General features: G+C 44.0%; 1 protein-coding gene and 1 long non-coding RNA gene across 2 annotated transcripts; one reads left to right on the forward strand and one right to left on the reverse strand.

Moving 5' to 3' along the window:
* The first annotated feature begins 967 nt into the window (after positions 1 to 967).
* On the forward strand, positions 968 to 7,862 carry EVX1 (even-skipped homeobox 1). The gene is made up of 3 exons (XM_021538040.4): positions 968 to 1,574; positions 3,068 to 3,318; positions 4,046 to 7,862. Exons 1-3 carry the CDS (start codon positions 1,142 to 1,144, stop codon positions 4,571 to 4,573), a joined length of 1,212 nt encoding a protein of 403 aa, XP_021393715.1. The 5' UTR covers positions 968 to 1,141; the 3' UTR covers positions 4,574 to 7,862.
* A 331-nt stretch (positions 7,863 to 8,193) lies between these two features.
* LOC146768186 (uncharacterized) lies at positions 8,194 to 24,732 on the reverse strand. The gene is made up of 2 exons (XR_014951813.1): positions 20,889 to 24,732; positions 8,194 to 8,843 (listed from the first exon to the last, which is right to left on the reverse strand). It is a non-coding gene; the product is annotated as an uncharacterized LOC146768186 (long non-coding RNA).
* Positions 24,733 to 26,431: the final 1,699 nt, after the last annotated feature.

The following is a 26,431-nucleotide window of genomic DNA, read 5'->3' on the forward strand; positions in this document are numbered from 1 at the left end:
TGTTGCTCTTGTCATGTCTGTTTCAACAACATCTGCTAGCTAGCATAAGCTCTGGCCTTGATAACTTACATTTTTCTGAGCCTGAATTACTCTTGGCAGACCTTCTTTTTCCATCCCATCCCCCCCTTCCCCCTGCCCCGAAAGTAGATAATAATTTGTGCAAAACAATTAGTTAAAAAGAAGAAATAAAAGCAGACATAAAACCTTCATAAAAGTGCAAAAATAATGGAAAAATTGAAAAAGTAAAGTAAAAAATAAGAACAAACGATAAACGGCAGACACACAGAATAACTACAGTTACAAGTGAAGTAGTTGTATCTTTTCATATGTAAAAACCAATAAATATAGAACCGCATTTCGAAATGGTAAACTAACATTTTAATCTCAGTAAACAGAAAGCAATGACAATTATACCGATAGGAACCGATATTGACCCAGTGCAAGAAATCAAAGCTATTTTTGCATTCAAATGTCAGCAGCGCATTTCTTTATCCTCAAGTTTGCAAAGGATTCTTAGAAGCCTTATATATGCAGTTAGGCGGAAGCTGATTGCCAGCAATAAATAATGCATCCAAGGAAGAGGCTTGAGTACGTATCTTCTCACTTCCAGGATGCAGCTAAGGGTCTTCGCCTCAATTCTACATCAAGGTTGTGGCTTAAAGCAGTCAAAGGGCTATTTAATTGTCAGGCAAGGCTTCCCCCCGCGGAACTCTCTCCGCATGTTACAACATCTTTGCAGCTCCATATGCATCTCTTTTTCACACTTTCCTCTCCATCTCAGGCTCCTACACCTGGTGCATCACGCATTTAGCCCATTCGCCCCGGCTCTTCCTTTCATCTTCCCAATAGCAGACGTTTCTATTTATCCACTGGCAATCAATGTGTGGCGTCACCGGTGGTACTGTAGTGACGACTGCACCATTGAGGATGACAGCTTAGAAAGAAGAGGGCAATGGTGATCCCTCCCAGAGCAGCACAGCAGAGTGTAGCGCTCGCATCACAAGGTCACCCTATCTCACCGCTGCCTCCTCTGCATTGGCAGGAGAGGGTTCCTGGGTTTGTACAAGGCTGGGGCGGGAGCAGGAGGGAGGGGGGGAAGAGATCTGGATTTTTTTTCTCCCCTCCCTTAAGCAAAACCACAATGGAAACCAGGAAGGAGATGGTGATGTTTCTGGAGGGGACTACTCTTGGCGCTCTAGTTGGCAAGAGGGTGCCTAATTTGTCCGAAGCAGTGGGGAGCCCCGCTGCGGAGCCGCAGGAGAAGATGATCCATCGGAACTGCATCAGCCCCAGACCTGGCCCCTTGTCGTCCCGGGAGAGAGGAGGAGGAGGAGGTGGCGGAGGAGAAGACGAAGAGGAGGTGGAGGTGCTGCCAGGGACAGGGACGGTGCCGGAGAGCCGCTCGGCGGCGGCAGCACTGCTTTCGGCCGGACAGCAGCCCCCCGTCCCGGAGCTCCCCTCCAGCAAAGGGCAGCAGAGCAGCTCGGACACCGAGTCGGATTTCTATGAGGAAATCGAGGTGAGCTGCACCCCGGACTGCGCCACGGGGAGCGCCGAGTACCAGCACAGCAAAGGTACCCAACTCCTTCCCATGCCTCCAGCCCCACGTCCGCTCCGGGGCTGGGTGGCAGCACTGGTGGGGCGGGAGGGCTGCCGGAGGGGATTTTCCCCTCGCCAGCTAAGCGAGGGGCAACGAAATCGGGTGTGTGTGTGTCTGCGCGTGTGTGATCTCTTTCCTGACTGATTGCTCACCTCCCTGCCACCGGGAGACTTGTTTGAGAGTCAGAGGACACGACACCGGGCAGCCCCCGCGTCCCTGGAGGGGAGCCAGGCTTCCCATCGTAGATGCGTCAGGTTTGCAGCTTGTCCCGTAGGATCTTTTAGGCCAAGAAAACCACGCACTCTCCTCTTCAATCTGCTCTATTTTATTTTTATTCTTCCCCATCGCCTAGACAGTGCATACTTCAGGAAATCCCTTACGATCCCCCACACCGGCGGGTTTTTTTGTATGTGTGTGTGTGTGGGTAAGATCAAACGGGTTTTCTGGCCAAGAGCTGTTTGTGGTTTTGCAGGGTGAAATGTGCCCGGGCGAGTGCGGAAGCGCCCATAAAGATTGTAAAATCTCTCGCCGACTCATGCCAGCCCCAAGTGCGGTAGCGAGGGCCTTGTTTGCACATTGGGTTAAAAAAAAAAAAAAAAAAAAAAAAAAAGAGGTCCGAATTACCTTGTCACTTCTATGTCTCGGTGGCGCCAGCTCGGAAATGGTCCCAATGAATTAATTGCCTTTGGTCTCGGGCACAATGAGGGAGAGTTGCATTTGAAAGCAAAGGCAGCGGACAGGCCCCTTTTCCCCCTGCCCCCACTCCCCACTCCCTATTCCCACCTTCCCAGCCTGGCAAAGACGTCCCTACCCTGACAACAACCCACTTCTCCCCCCTCCCCATTCCTCAATCACTTCAAGAAGCCGGGAAGCGTAGAGAGCGCTGTCTTTCCTCCCTCGTCCCTTAGAGGCTCGTTGAAAAGATCCCATTCCGTTCTTTGAAGGCTGAGCGGAGATCCCTAAGGCCTCACCTTCCCCGCAGAGAGAGCAGTCCCTGTCTGCTGGCTGCTCCACTCCTGGGTCCTTGCTGGCCTGGAGGAAGCAGCAGCGGAGCTGTGCTGCATGCATGGCGGGCACACCTGCCTTTTCCAGACACTCAGGGTGGGGGATGCTGCGGCGCTCCGGTTTCCCGGCGCGGAAAGCCAGCAAGAGGCTCAGCGAACAGACACCGCCATTGCGCGGGGGTGTGTGTAGGGGAGGATGGGGAACAGGTAACCTCCCAGCCAGAGTGAATAAGCCCCTCTCAAACCCTTAGGCGGTGTTTCATCCCCTTTCTCGCTGCCCTCCTCCCCGGTCCTTCTTGGATGTCAGTACCCCAATACCCTCAGTACACAGGGCCGGGCACGGAAACGCGAAATGGGGTGGAATGGGGGACTTAAGTGGGTTTGCTGGGGAGGCGGACTGCGAGCATCCCTCCGTGCCCGCCCGCCTCCGAGCGTGTGTCGTTGCTCCGGGCTCCCCACGCAGGGCCGTGCTCCGAGGCGTTGGCCGGCAGCCCCAGCGGCGGGGGGGATCACCCCAAGGGCAGCGGAGGCAGCGGCGGCTCCCAGGGCTCGCTGGCCTGCAGCGCCAGCGACCAGATGCGCCGCTACCGCACCGCCTTCACCCGCGAGCAGATCGCCCGGCTGGAGAAGGAGTTTTACCGGGAGAATTACGTGTCCAGACCCCGGAGATGTGAGCTGGCGGCTGCTCTAAATCTGCCAGAAACCACCATCAAGGTACACGCAGCTCAGACATGTTTCCAATTAGCACGATATAAATCTGTATGGCCAAACTTCCTTGCAAAACTTGGGAAAGCACTTCGCCAGCATAACCCTCCCTCTCAGCTCCCCCCGCCTCCCGCCCCTTTCCTGGCCCTGCCCGCACCCTGCAGCAATGCGGGAGACGGGACACGGCTCCCGGAGCCATCCCGGCCAGCGCCGCTAATCTGTCCTCTCCCTAGCAGATTATTTTTAATCCTCCCTTCGGTTCAGTCCAATTTCGTTCAGCTCTTGGGTAGGAGGGAAGAGAAATCCAGGAGCAGATCTTGTTTCGATCTCGCTTTGCTTTGCCTTTTCTAAAACATTTGCACATGAAAATCAACCCCATAGCAACAATCTCAGGTAGTTCTGGATGCGAAAGGGCAGCAGTGAGGCAGAGCCGCCCGGCTGGCTGGGACCCAGGGACTTGGGGTGAGGGGCAGCAGGACAAGCCCTAATAAGCAAAAAGGGAAAACAAGCACCCTGAAAGGGCTGCTCCTCTGGGTCTCCCTGTAGGTTTTTATAGGGGCTTAACTGATCCCTCTGTACGTGATGACAAGTCCCTCTAGGAGGGAAAGCTGGCGCCGGTCTCGGCTCTCCGGCAGACCCACGTCCGCCGCACCGCCCCGGGAGCAGGGCCGGGGCCGGCGGCCAGGCGGAGAGCGGCGGCGGCGGGTGACGGCTCTCGCCTCTCCTCTGTCCGCAGGTTTGGTTCCAGAACCGCAGGATGAAGGACAAGCGGCAGCGCCTGGCCATGACCTGGCCTCACCCGGCCGACCCGGCGTTTTATACGTACATGATGAGCCACGCGGCAGCCACCGGGAACCTGCCGTATCCATTCCCGTCCCACCTGCCCCTGCCCTACTACTCCCACATGGGCATCGGCGCCACATCGGCCTCTGCCGCCACCCCCTTCAGTACTCCCCTGAGGCCTCTGGACACCTTCAGAGTCCTCTCCCACCCGTACCCGAGACCAGAACTGCTGTGCGCCTTCAGACATCCCTCTCTCTACCCCCCAACTCATGGACTGAGCAGCACCGGGGGCAACCCCTGCTCCTGCCTGGCATGCCACAGCGGCCAGTCCAACGGGCTGGCGCAGAGACCCTCCGGATCAGACTTTACCTGTTCGGCCACAACCAGGACTGACTCCTTTCTCACTTTTACGCCCTCTGTGCTGAGCAAAGCCACCTCAGTTTCCATGGACCAGAGAGAAGAAGTACCTTTAACGAGATAAACCTTTGTCTCAGGGTCATTAAATACTCATTCCTTTCTCGGACTTCTCTTCGAGTTAATGTACCTACAGCCCATGTTTATTTAATCGTATTCTCTCCTCAGCCGCGGACACCCACAGAAAAAAAAAAAAAACCAACAAAAAAAAAAAAAAAAAAAAAGAAGAAAAGAGACTAAAATTAGCTCAGTCTTAAAAGGATTTACATTCCAAGGGGGGGGGGGGGAGATAAAAGAAAGAAGGAAAGAAATTACTAGTGATTTATCTCTGAGAAGGAATTTAGGCACGAAGGAGGAAGAAAATCAACTCGAATGAAATATGGTCCAGCCAGCCACCTATAGAAATGTGCGCTGGGACTTTATTTTCCGTGGATAGACTTCTTCCCAAGGGCTGGGGGTTCTGCGGATCACAACAAACCTTATGCACAAACCTATGAGACGGAGAAGGAAAATCTGAAATACTTGAAACACTATCTTTATAACGAAATGGCTCGTGCGCATGAAGAAAGCAAAGATGTAATCCCTCAATGTTCAGAAAATAAAAACAACATGCAAACAACAGAAATAAACCCCAAAAGGTTTCCGGTTTGCAACTCGGCAGTCTTATGCAGTTGTCTCTATGGAAAATAACAATGATTTCCCATAAAGAAAACCTGTCATTCTGTACATTACTTTCGTAGTTTAATTGCATTCTTTACCCTCCCTTGTCTCGTCCTTCGTTGTGAGCAGAAATCCAGCATTTCATTTCCTCTTTCATTCCAACTTTTATTTTTAAGAGACAGACTGGAACTGGCAGGGGAAAAATACGAGCTCCTGCCTCTTTATGGGTCAGAGCTATTTGTCCTTTAAATAACAATGTCCTATTACCAGTCGCTGAAATGTGCACACACGGACGAAATTAGCAAGTGATGTATATGTAAAGAGGGTTTTTGAATATCGAATGTACAATGCTCTGCGAGCAAAGACCCCGTGCCAAACGCTAACAAGCCGCCAAGGGAAGAGATTAGAGGTGACAGGGAGCACAACTCCTTCAGACAAGCACCAGTCTGTAAATTGGAGCAAAGGCTATTTCCCTTCCTTTGTGCTTCAGCCTCCAGTTCTCTCATTGCCTTTTACTTGCTGTGTCTTCTATTTATAAATTTTTAAATTTTATTTTTAAAGTAATTATTACATTTGTCAGTTTCTTTCTCCATCCCTGATCTTTGCATTTGTGTGTGTCCTTCACACTGATCACTCTTCCTTCTTAAAGAGTATTTCTTTCACAAAGTCACCCACCCGTCTCCTATCCAGAAAGTAATTCGGAAGAAGGTAGCATAATTGCTTTTGCTTGGATTTCTGTAACCCTAAATTTAAAAAAACACGGGCACGGAGCTGGGTAGTGGTTTCTTTCAAAACCGACATTATTTATTTAATTCTGTTTTAAAATAGCCCAAAGAATACACTGCTATAATTTGTTACCATGTCGGAATAAAACTTAATAGCAACAAAAATAGCAACACCAAAACCCATAATAACGACACGTTTTAACAACCTCTCGCCCATATTGTAGTCGTGCTTGTTAAGGAAGAAAAAAAGGTTAAAATGTTGCTTAAAACGAATTTCACCGTGCAGTTTCTAATAGTTACAGTTCAACAAGCAGGAAAATAAATGCTGGACAGAACAAAGACTTGTTGACACCTCTGTATCTACTTTGTACTAAATTGCTCAGAAGCCTCTGGTTTATTGCCACACCGGAGACTTTTTGTCTTTAGGAGAGAATGCATAGCAGCGTTCCCCTATAGCGGAAGGAGAGCAGGGAAGAGACATGGGCGTGCCAGGACATATTTTTTTCCAATAAAAAATATTGTTTATTACAGCTTTTAAAAACCCTATCCAAAGTCACAGTCTTTAAATTATTAACGCCAGATTATTCCACCCTTTGAAAATGAGATTTCCTCATGGACATGGAAAGCAATGGCCCTTTTGGACACTCACAAATAGATTCTTCCTCCCTGCCACCCCCCCCCCCCCTCCAAAATAACATTTATAAGCAGCGTCCAAGGGCAGAGCCGAACAACATCCCTTTGCAAAGCTTTGCAAGTCTTTCCCCCTCTTTTACTTCGTCTTTAATCAGACAGAAGAACCAGTTCGATAAAATAGGAGCTGTGGAGCCAGTGCTTGATATCACTCCCCCAGCAACCCCGGGAAGAAGGGAGCGCTGAAGAGGTCGGGGGAGGGGTAGGACGGCAGATGAGCGCTATCCACCAAACCAGGGTCTCTTACATAGCCCACGACTCCACACTCCTCGGCCAGGTACACTTGCTGGGCCGAAGAGCGCAGGCGAAGATGCGGCCGAGGCTGCTGCGGCGATCGCGGCAGCAGTTTGCTCTTGCAAAACGACCAGTTCAGAAAACGCCATCGGCTGGTGCACAAATATTTTATGTGTCCAGATGCGTGTGAGAGAAAAAGAACATTTAAGCCTCTGATTACCACTGCCACCCGTGACTGAGACATCCCCCCTTAGCAAACGGGGAGCGGGAGGCAGGAACAGGGAGCGCCAGCCGCCGGCGCGGTCCCCGCTGTCCCCGCGGCTCCGGAGCCGCCCTCCCGATCTCCCACTCTCGGAGGATGGCGCGGCAAAGGGTGCCTGTGATTTTCTCCGCGGCTCGGTCACAGGGCAGAGATTGCCTGCGACAGGTAAATAGGCTGCGGGTCGCGGTAATGCCAAGAGTATTTTCAGTTAATAGGGGAGGGAAAATGAGGTGTCTGGAGCGATATTGGAAAGTACAAGATCGATGATCCGTCCTCGTGTCCAATCAGCAGCCTTTAATTGACTGTATTTTCTAGGTAATTGAGCCGCTGTGCTCCTAAATTGAAGTGGAAGATATAACAATACATCTCAGTGGGAGGAATTACTCATTACTTCATAATGAAATTTTCCATTTGCTGCGTGGGGCCGATGCCGTTAACACCTTCGCCTCCGGTGGTGGTGTCCCCGGCCCCACGTGGGGTGTTGGCTCCGGGCACGCGTGGGGCATTGACGGCGGCGAGGGCACGCACAGGGCACCCAGCCGGCAGCAGGTGCTGCCTTTGGCCCCGAGCCACTGCCACCAAGCAGGCAGGTTTCCACGGCCTCGCCCTGGTCGGGGATGAGACCCTTCGAGGAACCGGGGTGAGGGCCCGGGGGAGCCGGCGATGGGCACCTGGCCTCTTGTCACTAGCGGGAGTGGAGTTATCTTCGGGGTGCCCCATGTGCTACATCGGGTTCGCTCCCTGGCCAGCCAAATTTAGCTCCTAAAGGCGGTCCCTCCAAACCGCCCCCCCCCACCCCCCGCCTTGTTAGCGTTTGATTGATTGCCTTATTAAAGCGTGTTCTTGTAAGTGTGACCGAGCTGATTGCACTGCATATGTTTGGGATAATGCTCATTTTAAACAACTGAATAATAATACTACTAATAAAAAAAGGACCAGAAGAGGAAGAAGATGAGCTCTAGAGAACGGGTTAAGCCTAAACGATCCTGGGGAGCAGCGCTGTAACTCGCGCATTAAATTGGTCCTTTACTATCAAATCACTCAGCCCATCTTTGTTGTCTTTTATCTGTCACCTCCTGTACCATTAAGTGAAATAGCAACAAGACTGACGCTTACTTTCCCGTCTCAGACTATATGTTTTTATTAAGGTTGTATGATTAAACTGGATCGGATCTGCTTTTCCAGCAGTATGCTTTACCTCAGCGCCTAAATAATTGGCAAACCGTCTCTCCATATTTCACGTTTTCTGCTGGGTTGTTCGGTCGTTTGCCAGCACCTGCAGAAAAGCATGCGGCTCCTTTGGCTTTTTGGCTTGTCTATCTGAAAGATCTTTTGTTTTCTATTATTCTCCTGCTCGCCTGGATACTTTATTTTAGTACCGAGTTTAGCCCCTGAAAGCACTCTCCACCATATGTCACCCCAAGGCTCGCTGTCCTGCCTCTTACAATAGTGTCACCCTGGGGTAAAGCCCACGTCAGGATGAGCTGAAGTCTCTTTAACACAAATGGCTTCATTTATGCGCATCAGGTTCCTGGGTGGATGTAAAGGGGGAGAGAAACCAGCCCCACACGCCTTTTGCTTCATCCTTCTACCCGGAGCCCCGTACTGCTTCATTCAGATCTTCTCACTTCTCATTTTGAAGGGCGGCAGTGTCCTGTCCTGACTCTGGAGAGCTGGTACTGCGGCAGGGATGCGATTATGGTAGGTTAGGGTAGGTCCCCGCCGAAACTGGTCCCCGTTGTAGGAAGTTTTTCTTCTCTCTCTCTCTTAGGTAGGAGGAAGAATAAATAGTTAGTTCAAGATCTTCTACCAAGAAAACAAATAGATCACAACCACTGGCCTCCAATACACCCTTTGCTCCCACCCCACTTAAAAAAAAAAAATTAAAATTTTTTTTATCACTTACACTGAGTGTATCTACGACCAAGAATGTAGTGCAGATTTACACTAATATTTACAAACCTCACTTTAAAGAATTTCAATCGGTATATTTCACGTACATATACACGCAGAGCAAACACATAAAGTGATTTTCCTTGCTGCCCTCTCTGCAAAGGAGTGCCTGGGACTTCAGAGACAGAAATTGCCACTTAAGAACATCACATGAAAGTATTAAGTAATTATTTAAAACAAGGCTGTTTAGAAAAATATTTGTGTTTATTGCAGCTGCTCGATTGGCCTCGTTAAATCTGGGGAGCATTTAAATTGTGTTACAGTCTCATTTAAATCCAGTTTCGTTCCAGCAGGCTGAAAAGCCTGAATAGAACCAATCACTCCATAATGATGATGAATGAGAAATTAATTCAGATACAAGCAAGACAATTTAGGCCTTCATCTGTTTAAATAGCCTTCCAAGATTATTCGCAATTGCAGGTCACAGATTTAATCAATTGTCCAATCTTGTGAAAGTCATATCCTTGCATCTTCATCGAGATTATTTATAGCGCGGTGAAGCCCAGTGAAAGGTATACACTCTTAGCAGGAACAATTACTTAAAGAGAATAGTTTGCAAAATGAAAAACAAATGCCTCCGTGGACAGTAAACGATCAAACACTTCCTCGCTCTTCCCGACACATCCTCCCCGGCCGGAGGAAAGGAACGGAGCTGCAGGTGGGGGATAAAGGGGACCATCACCAAACTCCATCCCTGCCGTATCGGCTCCTATGCTCTTCAGCGCAACCACCCGCACTTTTTCCGTGGACACCCAGTCTAGTCTCTGCGGGGCCACGCGTTGCTCGTGAGGGCGATGGCCGCAGAAATAACACGTTAAAAAGCGGCTTTTAAACACGCAAGAATAAGCAAACCGCGCCGCTGCTCAGCCCGGGGATGCCAAGCTCTCCTGCGGGGACAACCTGTCATTTTCTGCCTCTGAGTGGCTCCTATCGAGATATATAAATGTATGTGTACCAGCAGTCCTGTTTTACGCCGAGCCCTGCGAATGCTCCGGCTCAGCCCTGCACACAGCCAGCCTCCCTGTGGCGCGGTGCTCGCCCGCCTCGGGATGAAGCCGGCAAAGAATCGTTGCACCGCTCCTGGAAGCGCCGACTCTTTCTGCTTGGTGCTCTTTCCCAGCCTTGCCTGGGAAAACCCGAGGTCCCGAATAACTCAGGGTTAATAAAGCCTCTACAAAAGTTGAAATAAGCCACTTTGGTGACGGTGAGAATTGTTTTATTTCTCGAAAAAGAGTTGGAAAGCAAGGAAGAGACCAGGGTCCCGGTGTATAACTGCCTCCTTCCGCTTCTCATCCTTTTCCAAACACTTCCCATGTACCTAGATCCTTCATCCCCCCTGGCACTGAAGCCCTGTCTGGGGCTCTTGCAGGATCCTGCCCAGACCCGAGGGGTGATCCCGTACTCGGAGAAACACCTGCTGCCCGAAAGAAGCTTACCCCAGCGCACAAGGAATTCAGTGCGAAGGGAAAACCTGGGGTATGATGGGGTAGAACCCGGCCCCACGTCCTCTGTCCAAGGGACTGTGAAGGTGGGAGCTCCGAGTTCCGCTGGGCAGCGCAGGTCCTCCGGCCCCGTCTCACTGCTGGGGACGAGGGGCTCACCGAAGAGCCCCTGGGAGCCACCACCCTGAGAGTCTGACCGCAGAGAGGAGTGAGTTTCATGGGTGGGAGTGTGCGAGGGTCAGCACAGGTGGGTCAGCACGAGGTGAGACGTCCTCCCAGTGAACCGGGAGCCCCGCATCAATGTAGTTTTTCCTACGGAAAGGGCAGCGTGGGGCTCACCCACCCACGGGCACTACTGGGCTGGGGAAACGCGAGGGTTTTGGGCAGCAGAGCGGGCCAGAGCAGCCGTGCGGGTGCGCAGCCCGACTCGGGAAGCTGGAGCAGTGCCTAAAACAAAAGCCTGCCTACAGGACCCCCAGAGCTCCAAGGAGCCGGCCTCAGCGACAGACTTTGATGTATCGCTGTCCAATTAGTGCCTTTAATTGGTGTCCTCTGGGACAGGCAACCCGGGAGCTGCGGCGGCGAGAGCTCTCTCGGCAAGCTCTGCCCGCTCGCAAGGTACCAGATAAATAATGCGATCGGGCGGTAGGAATCCTGTATCCCTCTCCCTCCGAGAAGGAGCCGGAAAACGGCCCAAGCAAACCTGAGGCTGTTTGCAAACCTCCCCGCGAAGCTCCGTGCCCACGGACACCCGTGTGCCCAGGCAGGGAGGGACGTGGGGTGTAGCTGCTCCCACATTTATCCCGCCCCGGCGATCGACACCCCCTCCCCGTCAGCTGCGGAGGGGGGTCACTAGCGAGGAAACGACGCTGCTTAACACATACCGCACGTTCCTTCCAATTTGGCTAATGAAGGTCGCCTGTTAAGCGTAATTTTAGAGGTTAAATGAGGCTGACTGCAGATTTAAGGATGCTTGATAAAACGTCTTATTTGAATGACACGAATTGTATATATAGATGCCATTACAGCGGTCTAGATTTACCTTGGGGGAGGAGGAGGAGGAAACAAAGCAAACACTCTAACAGGGAGGGAGGAAAACGCTTAGCCAATTTATTCTAAACCAAAAATGCTTGGTCGAAAGAAAAATTGATCGCTTCATTCATCAAATGAATAAAATACATTTCTGAGATCAGAAGCTGCTCGAGGAGAGAGAGAGAGACGGGGCGAAAGTTCGTAGTTGACAAGAACCGTCAAAAGGAGCAAGACGTCATTGGAAGATCACCTTGAAGTAATTCTGGTTTTCTTCTATTTTATTCTCCTTTTTCCTTTATTTTCTTTTTTTTTTTTTTTTCTTCGGGTAGTCATAAAACGTTTCAAGAAAAAAAAATAATCTGAAGCCAGAGGAAGATGAGATTTTTTGATTAATAAGGAAATCAATTTGGCAGAACGGAAAGGAGGCTGACTTCTCAAACTCGCTGTTAGCAGAGGCATCTCTGGGGAAGGCAAGCAGTTTGAGGCCGTTTTGGGAACCATCAATCCCTAGTACCCGGGTACACCTCAAAACTAAGCCACCAGAATTTTTACAAGAAAGCCTCTCTGATCGATATTTGTAAGCTGAACTACTTTACATGCTCTTCTGAAGCTGTGTTTTCAGTGTTAAAATATTGTAATTTCATCACATTCTTCCCAAGCAGTATTACAGGGTTACATTAGAGGCATCTTCTATGTACAGTCTCCAGAAGCTGTGTGTATGTGGGTCCTGCACTGCCACCAAAAATCGCAGCCTGAGAATCCCACATCCTCACTCCTTACAGAGAGACCTTACTTTGCACAGGGATGGGTACTCTCCATTTCTTATTTAAGAGAAAAGACCCTATCAGTCTAGTCAGCCAGTTTTCTCAATAGTTTGATTTCACCTTGCTAAATTTGTATTAAATAAACATTTTATTATCTTTGTCTTGCTTGCCTGGCAGCAAATTCTGAAGTTCCTAACTTGTCCCAAAATACATTTTTGCTTACATAGGAGAAATTTGCTTACTTCTGTTGCAGTGCAGGATCAAAGATGAGTTTCAGAACAAATAAAGCAACTACTAAATCCACACAATTAATATCAATTACTCATGGGAATTATCCTACAATTATTCTAACATTTACTCAAGCCTGTGTACCTTGGGGATGGACATTTTCTCTAATGTGGAGACACTGAGTCATAGGTTCCAAAATCACTTTCCAGAAATGAAGTAAATTTTAATCCAAACTCAAAATGGTCTTATTTACTATAGTGTATCTGTGTAGTAGCCCAATCCTGTCTCCTCTCACAATTAAAAACAAAGCAAAAATCATGCAGGAAAGAGAAGGGAGGAAAAAAAGGGTGTTTTTGCTCCCATTTCAGCTGCCTGAAATGTGGAGTGAGGTGTATTCTGGAGGCAGGAGAGCACTCAGCCTGTTGACAGGTGCTGGTTTGGCTCTGAATGACGTTGTAAAACTGCTCCTCTTTTAACAGAGATATGGATTTAGGCAAATGGACAAGTTTGAATGTCTGAGCCATTCTCAGCCCCAAGCAGTGCATTAACTCTGGCTCGAGGTACAAGAAAACAGAGGCTACATAACCTTATATGCCCCCCTTCCTCTGTTTTGGCTGTCACAGCTTCCCACCTGAAATCCTGCGTGTCATTTGGGTCACAAAGGCAGGTTTTTACAAAAGAGCTGTACTGAAGCATTGAGCAACTGAATCGTGTGTTGATGGTAAGGAGACAGCTATTCCTGCATCTCTGTGTCCCCATTTAATCTAATCTAACTTCAGATTGTGACACCAGGTCCACAAAAAAAAAAAAAAAAAAAAAAAAAAGCTGTAGCATCACTAATTATGATTCCTTTCTTTTGGTCAGTCACCAAAATGATGTCATTAGGTCAGTCACTATCCATGTGTCTGACCCATCTACTGATTTTTTGTATTATATTCCAGTTGCCACTTGTACCTCAAGGGCTGTGTGCAAGCATTTGTAAAATGATAGGATAAAGGACATTGTAACCTCTATTTTCTGATACTGTTCCACAGGGAAAAAAAAAAAAAAGCCATGTTTACTTGTGGGAGTTTGCTGTGGGTTCTCCAGATCCAGATGCAGGAATCAGAGATGCTGGCAGTCTCCATGCTGGCTCCCAGTGCTGATTTCCCTGGCATTGTCCCAGAGGGTATTCCCCAAATCAACATTCCCCAGGCAAACCCAAATTGCACTTAACATCACAAAGGGGCAGTTACCAGAGATTTGGAGCAAGTGATGATCAGCCATATCACCAGAATCTTAAGCAATTCCTACAGCCAAGGCCAATTTTTGTGTTTACTTTGTCTTCAGTGACAGCCTCATTCTTTAGCCAAAAGGAAGATATTCCAAGGTCTGACTTTAAACTTCTCAAAGCCACACCATGCAATTAGAGTGACATTTCTACACTGGAATGCACGGCTTCATGGTGCTATGGCAACAACATATCACTGGGATAGAACTCCACCAAGGGCAAAATCATCTACCCTCATAGCCCCAATCACTTTTTTATGCAGGAGCATAATTCTCACAACAGCCTTTCCTTGAAATAGTGGCAGTAAATTAGAGCATCTGTGTGCATGTCGTTTCAGTTTGTCATAACCACCCCTCCACCAAGAGATGATACTTGCTCTCTCCTGTAATCTGGCACACCAGCAGAAATCAGATTTGCTGTTACATCATCATATTGTAAGTGATATTCATTAGTTTAATTCAGTATAAATTCATTAGTTTTAGTTATTTCCTAGACTTGTTAAACTTTTATAAACTGATAGGTTAAATCTAGAGGAATCTAAGGTTTAATCACACACCATTAGATTTCTTCAGTTAATTTTTACTGAGTGCAGTATGATATATTTGACTCTCAAAACAGGTGCTTGATGTGAACTGACTTATCAGCTTATGGAGAATATTGATAGTATATATTAGCTATGATTCATTGGTTAAACAAACAGAATAGACTAGAAAAATAATAAACCTCCATGTTTCTTTATTTCTAATAAAAATTGTTCAGGAATTTATCCTTCTGTTCTTCTCAGTTGCTTTACTGTACTTTATTATCCAGAACCTTCCATTAAATAAATTTACATATGGTAGTAAAGTACCTATCTATCTTTGCTCTGACAACCTAACCAAACCTGAAATTTGTGTGTGGCACTTTCTTCAGTTACTGAGCTCTGAGTGAGGCTTTCTCTTACAATGTCACCAATTTTACAGCCTCTTCTCTCAAAGCATGAAGGCCATAACCACCTACACAGTATCAGGGTATTTTGAATTTGTTCCATCAGCAGCCTGTCTTTTTATTTCTATTTAGTATTTCTTGTCCAAGCAACCAAGAACTGCAGTAGCTCAAATGCAGTTTTGCAGCACTGACATAGGTCTGCATGTTCACACATTTCTTCACTATATCACTGCTTTTCTCCACATCTATCTTCTCGGATGTGTGTCTCAATATGTCAGGACTGGGTTTCTAAATGTCTTATTTTGTGTTTTGCAATGTTTAGAATAGGTTCTTTTTTTTTGTCAGCTCAAATTTCTCTGTGACATTCATGCACCTTAGCTGCAGGACTGACCTAAGACCCAGAAAAAGAGATTTACTAGAGAAAAAAAAGGGACTAATAATAAGATACAGGCTATCTGATAGTTCTGCTCTATGAACAGTCTTCCATGGACATGGTGGTAGCTGTGTATGTGTGCTGGTGCCACATACAAAATATGGCAAGTGCATCTTCGACACAAATTTGATTAACATTAAGTATGTACATATTTCTGACCACCTGATTACAACAGTCAGTAGTGCTGAACGTTCCAGTCTGAGCAGAATCATGTTAGCCATAATCCTATTTCATGATGATGTCTATACCACTGATATGCTTTTGTGCTCTTCCAATTAGCCCATTTTGAACTTGCTTTAAATAGTTGCTGGCACCTACTGATTGAGGATACTGTAGGGATAACAAATAATGTTATATTAATAATATATAATATAATGTTATATATATAACATATATGTTAAGATTAGAATGTCTAGGGGTAAATTCCTTACAAAAACCTAGGCTGGGGCATTTACAAACTAACTCAATAATCTTATTAAAATAAATCAGACATGCAATGCCAAGACATATTTTTTCATAAAAAACTATGCTGATTAAAATATTTGGGAGAGGAACGCAAGCTATTAAATTAATATTTTGTCAGTTTCACTGTTATTTTATTTTATTTTTAAAAGAATTTCCAAATTCACTGATTATTTCTCTGACCCAGTAGGCATTGTTTAATATCTTCTTTAGTTAATAATCTTTAAAAAAGTGCTTTATTTCCATCTTTTGTTAAAATTACCTCACTCTGATTTTAAACTCAAGATTAAAACACTGATTTTTCTCTTCTACCTAATATTAGATTGACACTGTTGAGAGGATTTTTTTTGGTTTTGCTATATTTTAGAATTTTTACTGCTTTTTACCCCTTTTACTGCATATTACTCTTGTATTTTTCCTGTTGTCTGTAGATTCCCTTGTCAGCTTCCTGGGTTTTGTAACATGTAATGCAGGCTAATTGCTATGTAATACAGTTCTCTCTGCATGTTGTATAGGGATTTTTTTATTTCAGATTTTTACCTTCATTTCACTCACTCTGAGGACTGTTCTGGCATCAGAAACTTGCCCTCCATGTAGATATATATTGTATTTCCAGCCTCCAGCCTCCCACCAGTTTTCAGCCTAAAAATTAATACATCATAAAAAGATCCAAATTTTTTTTTTCCATGCTGGATATCATGCTTTTCAAGATGTGGATATAGCTGCAATTTTTAGAAAATATCAGTGACGGTTTATTGCTAGCTGCATGAGATAAAGTTGCATCCATGTTGAACTGAGTTTGTCCAGATATTTGTCTGCCTAGATATTGCAGACAAATGTTTAAGAGGTAGAGCATCCCAGTCAGGGGTTAATTTGGCAGTTTTTGACACGCACCTGTCAGCACCCTGGTCTTTGTTAGGTAGTACATCAATCCATATGCTTTTGAGACCAGTTGGTTGTACGTTATAATTACCAAGTTGGTATTCCCTCCTTCCTTCCGCTGTTCACATGACTACTCCCATCACGTGCTAGTGCTGATGACTATCTTCTCACTAAAAACCATTCCTCTTTCTTTCTGTGCTATCCATACACCTTACCACTTCTGTAAAAGAATACAAACTTTGTTGTTTATTGTATCATATTTGCAATGGGAAACATATTTGTATGCTGTTTGTATGTCTTCCTTGGAGTCATTGTACTAAAACCTTCTTGCTGTTCTGATTCCCCTTACCCATGAACAAGACACACTCTTCATGCAACTTCCCTCCTATTACTATATTTAATTCTTCCACTGAAGCAAAAGTTCAACTTCAGACCAGAACCTAAGTCCTGAGAACAATCTTCATAACTTGTAAGTGGGGAAGAGCCTCTAAAAAGTTGGTATGGATATTCATCTAGCCATCCCTCTTGTTTTCTTCTCAAATCCCCAAAGTCTTTAACCTTCTACCACAAGTTGCAGAGGATGATACTCACGGGATGATTTTACAAAATTTCTTCTTATGTAGTGCATTGATTCTCATTTTTTAACATGATCATCTTGGTCACTTTAATGTCTTTTTGGCTGTTTGCAACTTGACAGATAACCAATTATGGCATTTTTACCTCTGCATCCGGTTTGATACCATGCTTTGGAAAGCCTACGACATTAAGCAATTGATTTAGCAAAGGATAGCTACAACCCATAGCCCTTAGTCAATAGCTTAGGGATTTGTTGGCATCACTATATTTTATGTCAGTTTTTTTCTGGTGGCTTTACATTCCCTAGAGATTTCAGTTATCACATGTCATTTTATGCCACCATGGAGCTCTTTAATGCAACATTCAGTGATGACAAATTAGAAGTGAAGGTACATAGATGGACTAAAATAAATTTTAAATTGTACCTTGAATCTGGATAGTTATTCTACCACTTTTCTGAATAGTCTTCCAATAAGCCTGCAACTTTTTCGAAGTGAAGACTGCATTCTAATGATGGATTTATGCTACAGATTGTTAAAAATCCTCTCCGCTCATGACCACCATTTGAGTTACCACTGTGAGCTACCACATCATCTTGGGAATTAATGTTCAGTTATTCTCAATCTTTCAAAGGTTTCAGCCTTTCAACCACATGCTACTCCAGATCCACATGCTGTGATAAAGTCAAATGTGGAAGCAGATGTGGAACCATTTACCATGTGATTCAGGTAATTTTGTAGAAATTACAAGTCATTGAAATACATTTATGTCTAAAGAAATTCACATTCTTTCCCAGAAATTCCTCCCCTGAAAATATTGATAAAATTAATGAGCAGTGGTGACTCATAGGAGAACTGCTGAAGGAGATGTGATAGTTCTCCCTTAGGTGAGGACTGTCTTTTCTGTTGATCTATTAGTTATCTGGCTTTCAGCTTATTAAATAAATGCTACACTCAAATAGTTTGCTTTTTATATCAGAATCTGGATTAAATCAATGCATTCAGAGTCTGTCAGAAAAATTCAGATATCTTTGCCAACAAAATATATAAAAAGAAAAAAATGGCAAATGCTATTAACAAGATTCTTTCTTAATAAAGTACACATAGAAAAGAACCACTTTTGTGACAATTAATTGTTTTGCTGTCTTGTCATTCTCTGTTGACTGCATCTTACATTACTTTTTCTATGGGATCACCTGGGAGCAACTATTAATTTTAACTTTAGTATGCTGATTTTTTTCCCACCCTCTTTGAAATTGCCTCAGACATATAAAATTTGCTACATGCCTTTATTGCATCCTGTATTCTTCCATGTCCCAAGGCATTATTTGAAGGGAAGTCTAGAATTCAATTCCATAGGTTATCTACTCAATTTGATCATCTGTGTTTGCAGACTGCTCTTCAATCAAGCACACTTGGGACTTTCTATTCTGCATTTTCAAGCACTTCTATCTGTTAGCAGGCAGGCCAGAACAACTTTGCCAAATGGACTCATTTTGATTTTGCTATTTGAAATGTGCAGATCTTTGAATTTAGGCACAGTGCTTGCTGTGATCACATCACATTCAGCTCCACTGTCTATTTGGCATTCACTTTTTATCCATTTCTATGCAGTGTCAGAAGACAACCTGCTATAGAATATACCAGTGTAGAGTCAATTAAGAGACTTAGTAAAACCTTTGTTTCATTAACAGAGCTTCATCCTCCAGCTGCATTTTCCTATTGGAAACTGGTGCCAACACCTTTGCATGGTGTCAGTTCCCTCCAGGGGTATTGGAAACACAGCCGGTCTTTACACCATACCTCCCCTTGCAGTCACACATTGTTTGGGCATGTGTTTCCAATCGTATGCTTCATTCTTTCAGTGCTTATTAGATACTTGGATTAAGAAAACGTGCATTCTGCTGTATTTCAAATACCTTCACAACTTTGAATTTGTCTCTTGCATTAACGTTGTGGTGGCCTAGTTATCCTTTATTTCGTCACAGATAGTTTTGTTTAGTCTGTTAGTCTGTTAACATTCATGTGATTTGGCTTTACCACACAGACTGATGACTTAATGGGACAGACATTTCAACAAGGAGGTAGTTCCTGTTAAACAGAATTTATTTCCTTGAAAGAGCTGTTTTTTTCATGGGTCTTCTTTTTGATGTTTTGTATAAAACATCTAATTCCTCTTGCATTCATCTGCTTCACTTAATATATCTACACTAAACTTTTCTGTGCTCTAATCATTCACTAGTTTTGCATCTTTCTTCCTTGCCTTTGAAGTAACACAACAATATAGGTAAGAGAACACTACTGCTTCTCTCTCCTGTTGTATTTCCTATGGTGTAATTTTAAAGTCCCTTCTGCCCCTCACACAAGGCTTGTCTGAATCTCAGAAATGGTATCTCAGGCTTTACTCTAGCAGAGCCAGTGTATCTCTCCCCCAGAGAAGCTCTGTCCAGTAACTGCCTAATCACAGAAACATTTTATTTGGCTGCTGCCAGACTCCAAACGCTAACACAAAGGAAATCAAAAGAACAAGGACTAGGAACTAGGGATCCCAAACAGTTTGAGAGACTAGGCTGTACAAAATTTACTTTTTTTTTTTCCTAGAGGAAACCCTCACACAGGGAGAAGGAGTATGTGGTGTAATTAGTTGGTCCCCAATGGACCGCAGTCCTGTCCCAGGATGCAGGCTCCACTGAAGGAGGGAATGTCCTTCTGTGCTTGTGCCTTCTCTTCTGTGCTCTTGGGAAAGAAGTCCCAGGGCCTAATGCCAGCTTCTGGATTCACTGTTGGGACCTGGGGTACTTCTAGAGCTCCTGCTACTTCTTTTTTACAGCAGCTTTAGTATGCCATCAATATTTGTAGCAAAGCCTATGATACCAGATCTCCCTGTTCTGTCAGATGTTTGGGGTAGGTTTTTCAAAAGTGTAGTGAGGAAGTACATGCCTTGAAACATCTCTTATGCCCTTCTCAGTAGATAAATATCTTAGAATTTATTAATGATTTTTTTCATCCTAATCAGATTCAGTTCTCTGCAATATTAATTTATTTCCTTTAAGGAAGTCTTGAGTTTTTAGGCCAAACATTTGGGTCTGGTACAACTTTCTGCCTGTTTTTGACAACATTTGCATTTTAAATGGTTTGCTTTTATTCATCTATCTCCAAACCTCAGCATTACACATAACAAATTCTGAAGTATTATTGATAATTGCACTACCTTTCAGATAATCCCTGGAGCTTGCAGAGAAATGGCAGCAACAAACAATATAAACCAAAGCTGGATAAATCCGAACTTGTAAGTGCAACACTTCTGCTGCAGACACAGGCTTTCCAGAAGGGTAATTAATAATAGTTGCTAATAGCAAGACCTAATTTTTAAAGAAGCAAATTCAGACAATCATGAGAAAATGAGAAGAATAATCAGCTCAAACAATAAAGATCAGCTGTAGCATAATTGCAGCACAGCATTTAAGGACTCGGGAGATCTAACACTTTTCTCTTCATTAATCAGAGTAAATATAACATTACAGATGTTACTTATTCAAAGACTGTTGTGTGTTTGTATACAGCACATCTCTGAGAGCAGAGGCCAAATTTTCTATGTGTAGAATAGTCTGATTTTTTGTAGCAGAATTTTAAAGCTACTATATTTCTTTGGTGAAATAAATAAAATATACCTTTCAAGCATTGAGGAAGAACACTTGCAGCTCTCAAAAATCTTACCCAAAAGACAAATTATACCAGAAAGAATTGCTATAACTACACTTGTGTGTGGTACTTCCATCTGGGGAAATTCTATAAAGAAATTATGCAGCCCAGCTTGGAGACCTTAAGCAACACAACACTTACCTGCAGTTTTGGAGCAGGAGGCCATCTCTGTGTGACAATAGAACCCTAAACATGTTTTCCTCTAAACCGTGAGCAATTAAGCCACTGCAGGCTTTGCAAGCAGCCATAAGCTATAACATGTCCCTGATAGACCAACCTTGCCTCCTTGAGCTAACCTGGTGGAAACAGTGGCTCTCCTAGCAAGCACACCCCTCTCCACAGCTGCCAGTTTGATACTTAATAGCTTATCTGCATACCTTCTATATAGGATTTCAGCTTGCTCTTATCATCTTGCAAGTGCCTGAGTTTAAGCCTTCTCTGCCCCCTCCCACTTACTATAAGGGGTCTTTCACCTGTTGTGTCATAGGACTAGATGAGAAAGGAATAAAGGTCATAGGGCTAAATGAGAAGAAAGGTTGTAAGGCTCATGGGCAAACCTAACCATTTCACATTACTTGTTCCCATTTTTGAGATCCTGTCCAGCTAAGTTCAGGAAAAATTGCTCCTTTCTTTTTGGAAACCAAATTGCTGGCCCATACATTCTTGCAGATAGCAGTACTATATATTTTCTAAAGAGCTGATTTTCTGCTCCATATTCCCCTTTCCCACACTTACATTTTTGCACTAGCTCCTTGCTGAAATATGTGGTCGGTAATGTGAAACAGAAAATCTGCCAGTGCAGATGATGATCCCTAGCCATGTGTTTTGTTGTAGGCTGGATCGGTCACCCTGCCTGTTACTGTGGTTGCCTGGTATTTCCCATAATACGATCTTCCTTTGAGTAACTTTCAACTTTGCCAAACACCATAGAAATTTTCTATATTGTGTGTACAGTGACTTTGTTGGGTGACTTTATATACACACACATATTTATGCAGAAAATAAACTGCCATTTCTAAGAAGGAATATGGAGAAAAACATGGTGTTCTTCCCATGCTAAAAATTTCTGCTGACCTTTTATTTGGAAAAACATAGGTCATCTCTCCCCTGTCTTGAAATCTGACAGCCTTTATTAATTTGTGGCCTTTATTCAAGATTGCACCTTTTATCATCCCTTTGAGATGCTCCCCAAACTTGTCATCATGCAAGTAATTGAAAAATTGTGGCTCTCAAGAGATCTGTAGGAGTATTTTAAGGCTGAGTGGGCTACAAAGCCATAATCTCTTGTGTTCTCAGTCTTTGACCCACTGAATCATGGTTTCTTCCCTGGGCTGCAACACAAGAAAGTCCCTCTACCTCAGAACATTCCACATCGTAGGAACAAGGACATTAGCCTCAGAGGTGTGAGGTAGGGGGTGTAAACCTACTAAGGGAAGTAAAGCACAGGCATATCTATCTATCTATCTATCTATCTATCTATCTATCTATCTATCTATCTATCTATCTACCTATCTATCTAATCTCTTTCTCCCTCTATCTGTGGCTATATCTATATAATCCATATCTATATATCTATATCTATATCTATATCTATATCTATATCTATATCTATATCTATATCTATATCTATATCATCTATATCTATATCTAGCTATCTATCTGAAAGTAGGCACTTATTTCTCAGCTAAATTTTGAAATGAACAATGGCATTTCAGATGGAGACAGATCTTGGTGATGGCAGAATAAAACTACAACACTTTCCTGACTGTGCCTCTTAAAGGATGTGGGGACAGATAGCAGTTCCTGCTCTACTGTGAGAGTCAGATGTGTGATGAACTTTTCAGAACTGCTGATTTGTGACAGTTCTGGGATAGAAGACACAACTCTTGGTACTTGGGAAATTTTGCAATTTAAAAAACAAAGAACATATGGAATTTAGAGGTTGTGCTTAGGTCCTGCCTAACTTTTACTTCAAGAAAGAGTCTTTGGATGTGGCTCTAAATTTCTTGAAGATTCTCCTTGTTGACACCAGACAGCTTTCCCATCTTGTAGGCCTTTGTACTGCTCAGTCATCTGTGACACAGAACACCAACTTCACTCTTCCACCAAAGCCATCTTCAATAGAAGACTGACAATCTTTTATATTGCAGGATGTGTTCCCAGGGTCATGAACATTCCCCTGCCTCAGCAGTAGGCAGAACCAAGCTCTCACAGGGCAATCATGACCAGGGATCAATCCCTGTCAGAAAGATGTCAGAAAGACCCACCCTGGGTCTTAGTACCTATGATGGATTTTTACCATCATTTCAAAAAGTGTCAGAGACTTTTTTGTACATGCTATGAGAAGGGCTACCAAGAACTTGGCTAGATGAGAGACCATTGCTGGGTCATCATAATGGACCGCTGCAGCTGTTGTGAAACTGTGGATCCTGCAGTGAGAAATATGATGGCAAAATTAATGAATAATTCCTCTTTCATGGCAAAGGTTTGAATGACATGCAGTAAGTGTACTTTGAGAGCACACGGTGACCAGGACAAAGAAGCAAAATAGTAAGTACTTGCTCTTTAGGTCAACAACCTTTTACCTGAATGACAAAATATTACTGCTGAAAAAACCAGCACATCATCACACAAGAAAAGATAGAGTGAAACAGTCTAATATTTTGTGTTTCCTAACTTTGGTTATTTGACCTTGCATCTTCAAAGGTCTTTCTTTAATATTCTTTAATTATCTTAGTTTCCAAACACTGTTTTATGTTTTGTTTGTCTTGTGTTTTTCCTACTTCCTAGGTGCTGATTTCCTTCCTAAGTTGCTGTACTGAAGCTTCTTGGAGTGTGTACTGTCTTTTCAATTAGTGTCTATGTGGTATTTAGCACAGCGGGCAACTGAATCTGATCCCAAACACATCATTTATGTACCTTGTTTGGGTCACCTCACATCTGCTCATGTGATTTGTCTGGCCAAATGCATAGGTAGCTTCTGTGCAGTTAGAGACTGGTTTGAAAATGTGCTAGACAGCACATCAGATATGATGGATCAAGAGTTCAAAAAAGGCTATAACCTAGAATCACTGCATCACCGCTGCTGAACCACTTTTGGAAAGCTGATCCATTCTCTGCTCCATGAAAGACTGTTCCTTGCCAGAGGTTAAAGGGACAATTTGTTTACTAGGTGAGATCAGAGAAAAAAAAAAAAAAAAAAAAAAAAAAGGAAGGAAATAGAAGGAACCAGTGTATTGTGTCTCATACTGACAGAAAGGACTTAGGCAGTGAAAATGAATTGCAGTGTAAGAAAGCTACCAACATTCTTCACTGCTTGTCAGAGTGAATAAAGTACACATATAGGCTGAGAAAACAAACAAACAAACAAGCAAAATTTCCTGAGAATAAGAACTGTGAAGGCTTTGGCCTGGGATGTTGGCAGAAGACAAAAAAACCAGAGCCACAGTAATCTACCTAAAGGATTGAAATTTGTGATAAAGTAGTACTACTTTCCAACATGTATTATTTTGAGAATGTGATCTGACACTCCTTTGGTCTCAGTCAGACAAGACTGGAAAGGTATTGGTAATGAAAGGAAGGGGAACGGTGCAGTGAAGTTTACAGTGGTCTATCACTTCATGATATGCTAATAAGGTGTTGGTAAGCATTAGTATTTGCATGTGGCGTCTGCTATGAAGATCAAGGTGGAGAACATCAACCAAAGAATGACCAAGTGAGCAGGATTTCAAGGAAAGAAATGAAGATGTGGGACATATAGGGTTTGGGGCTGCAGGGAGGAGTGAGATATTTTCACAAAGAGATAAGTTTGACCTAGTGCCTACTGAAGTCAGTGGAAATGTTGCTACTGACTGGTTCCCTCACCCAGGGGTGTAGGGCGTAATACGGTCAGTAGGAGTTGCAATCCTAATACACAGAGAAACCCAGACAACTGTGAACAGGAGTTGAGAAAACACTAGCAGATCCACAAATGGTTGCATTACTGGTAGGTACTGCTGCTAAGTAAGGCAGCAGTACCTACCATTTTATCCCTGAACTTTCCACCCATTTGGAGATGAGTTTAAGTGCAGAGCTCTTCTATTTACTGCTGACACACAATATGAGCCACACAGATGGGCGCTTGGAGGCTTTTTTGGCTTTCACATAGTGATGTGGTTGTGATTTTTAACAGCAAGAGCAATGCACTTCAGCGTGAAAGGAGACTGACATCTGACTATGAAGTGATGATTTTTTTCCGATGATTATTTAATCAAACAAGAGAACTGAGAGTGTCAAACAAGTACCAGCAATTTATCAAGAGACAGTTGTAGAAGGAAGCATTCTCTGAATCATCAATGTGATAATTACCACTGACATTTCCCCAAGGGAAACTTGCATTTTTAATTGTTACAAATATAATCACGCTTCTACAGAAAATTGGGAACAGAATCCTTTTGAGGCCTTTTCTGGAAATAGAAATGTCTAAAGTTTCCATATGGAAACAATTTGTGATAAGAAATGATTGTGTGCACCAGAATAAGTATGTCATCGCAAAGGTTAACTAGAATACTGGCTACTGTACTCTAATTTCCTGGAGAAAATATATTTAATAATAATCTCTGGGTTAAGTCCTGGCTCTGCTGCAACTGCATCTTTTTTAGCTGGGCTGAAGTTGGCTTGAGTTTTGATCTTGAGGAGAGCAAAATCTCTGATTTTGTTGAGAGAGTAGGAGCAGTCTCCATCCTGCGTGCACAAAGGACATTATATTCATGGGAGCCTCGGGAAGGACTGCTTGAATAACAGTCCAAACATCTCTCAGGGCAAATCCTGACTCAGCCACCCACAATGCTTGTGGGTAGCCCCCCTCAGGCTGGTCCACAACACATAGTAAAAGGGAGCACAGAGGCTGGCTCTCTCCCTCAGCAATTGTTACATGACCACCACCAGTGCAACCACTCTAAGCTGTTTTTTTCCAAGGGGCAGATCAGAAAACATCTTCTAGTTTTTTTCTTCCCCTCAGCATCTTGTTGCAAACAAAAGACCTTAGTTACTCAAATTCCCATTTCAATATATCAGGTGTGTAAACTGTGGGATTTTTCCTGACAGGATGCTAAGAGAGTGAAAGCCTTCAGCATAGACATTACCTCTTCAGGTGATAAGACTGGCTATCACTGGTAGCCTGATGAAATGAACTGGGTTAATAAAGTATTTGGCCACTACTTGCCAACTACACCATTGCCTGTATTATTTTAGGTAGCAGTGGTGGCCTGAGGATAAGAGATAAGTTTTGTAGGAATCAATTGTCTTTTAACTGGACCAGCTGATACGGATGGAAAAAACCTGAACTTTAATCAGAGCAGCAAAGCCTTTGTTTGGTCAGCTAAAACAATTTACAAAAAATTAAATCAAGTGTTTTAGATGTTTTTATATTTTCTGTAAGCACAGACCAGCAGGGTATGGGAAGGCTATTTAGAACCTCCCTAATAGTATCATATAACATGATCACCATCTTGGGCTTCCCAGCCCTTCTATTTCCCCTTCCACTTATTCAGGAGCTGTGCCTCTCCCTGTATCATGCAGGTAACAGACAGGCTATTTTAACTAAACTGTGATTTATAGAAAGTTGCAGTTGTGCTGCTCAGAGTTGTTGATTTAGCTAACAGATGCTGAACATCAGCAGAGAATACAATCTGATAACTGATCTA

Source organism: Lonchura striata, chromosome 2, assembly GCF_050655825.1.
Source record: "Lonchura striata isolate lonStrDom1 chromosome 2, ASM5065582v1, whole genome shotgun sequence".
Lineage (NCBI taxonomy): Eukaryota > Metazoa > Chordata > Aves > Passeriformes > Estrildidae > Lonchura > Lonchura striata.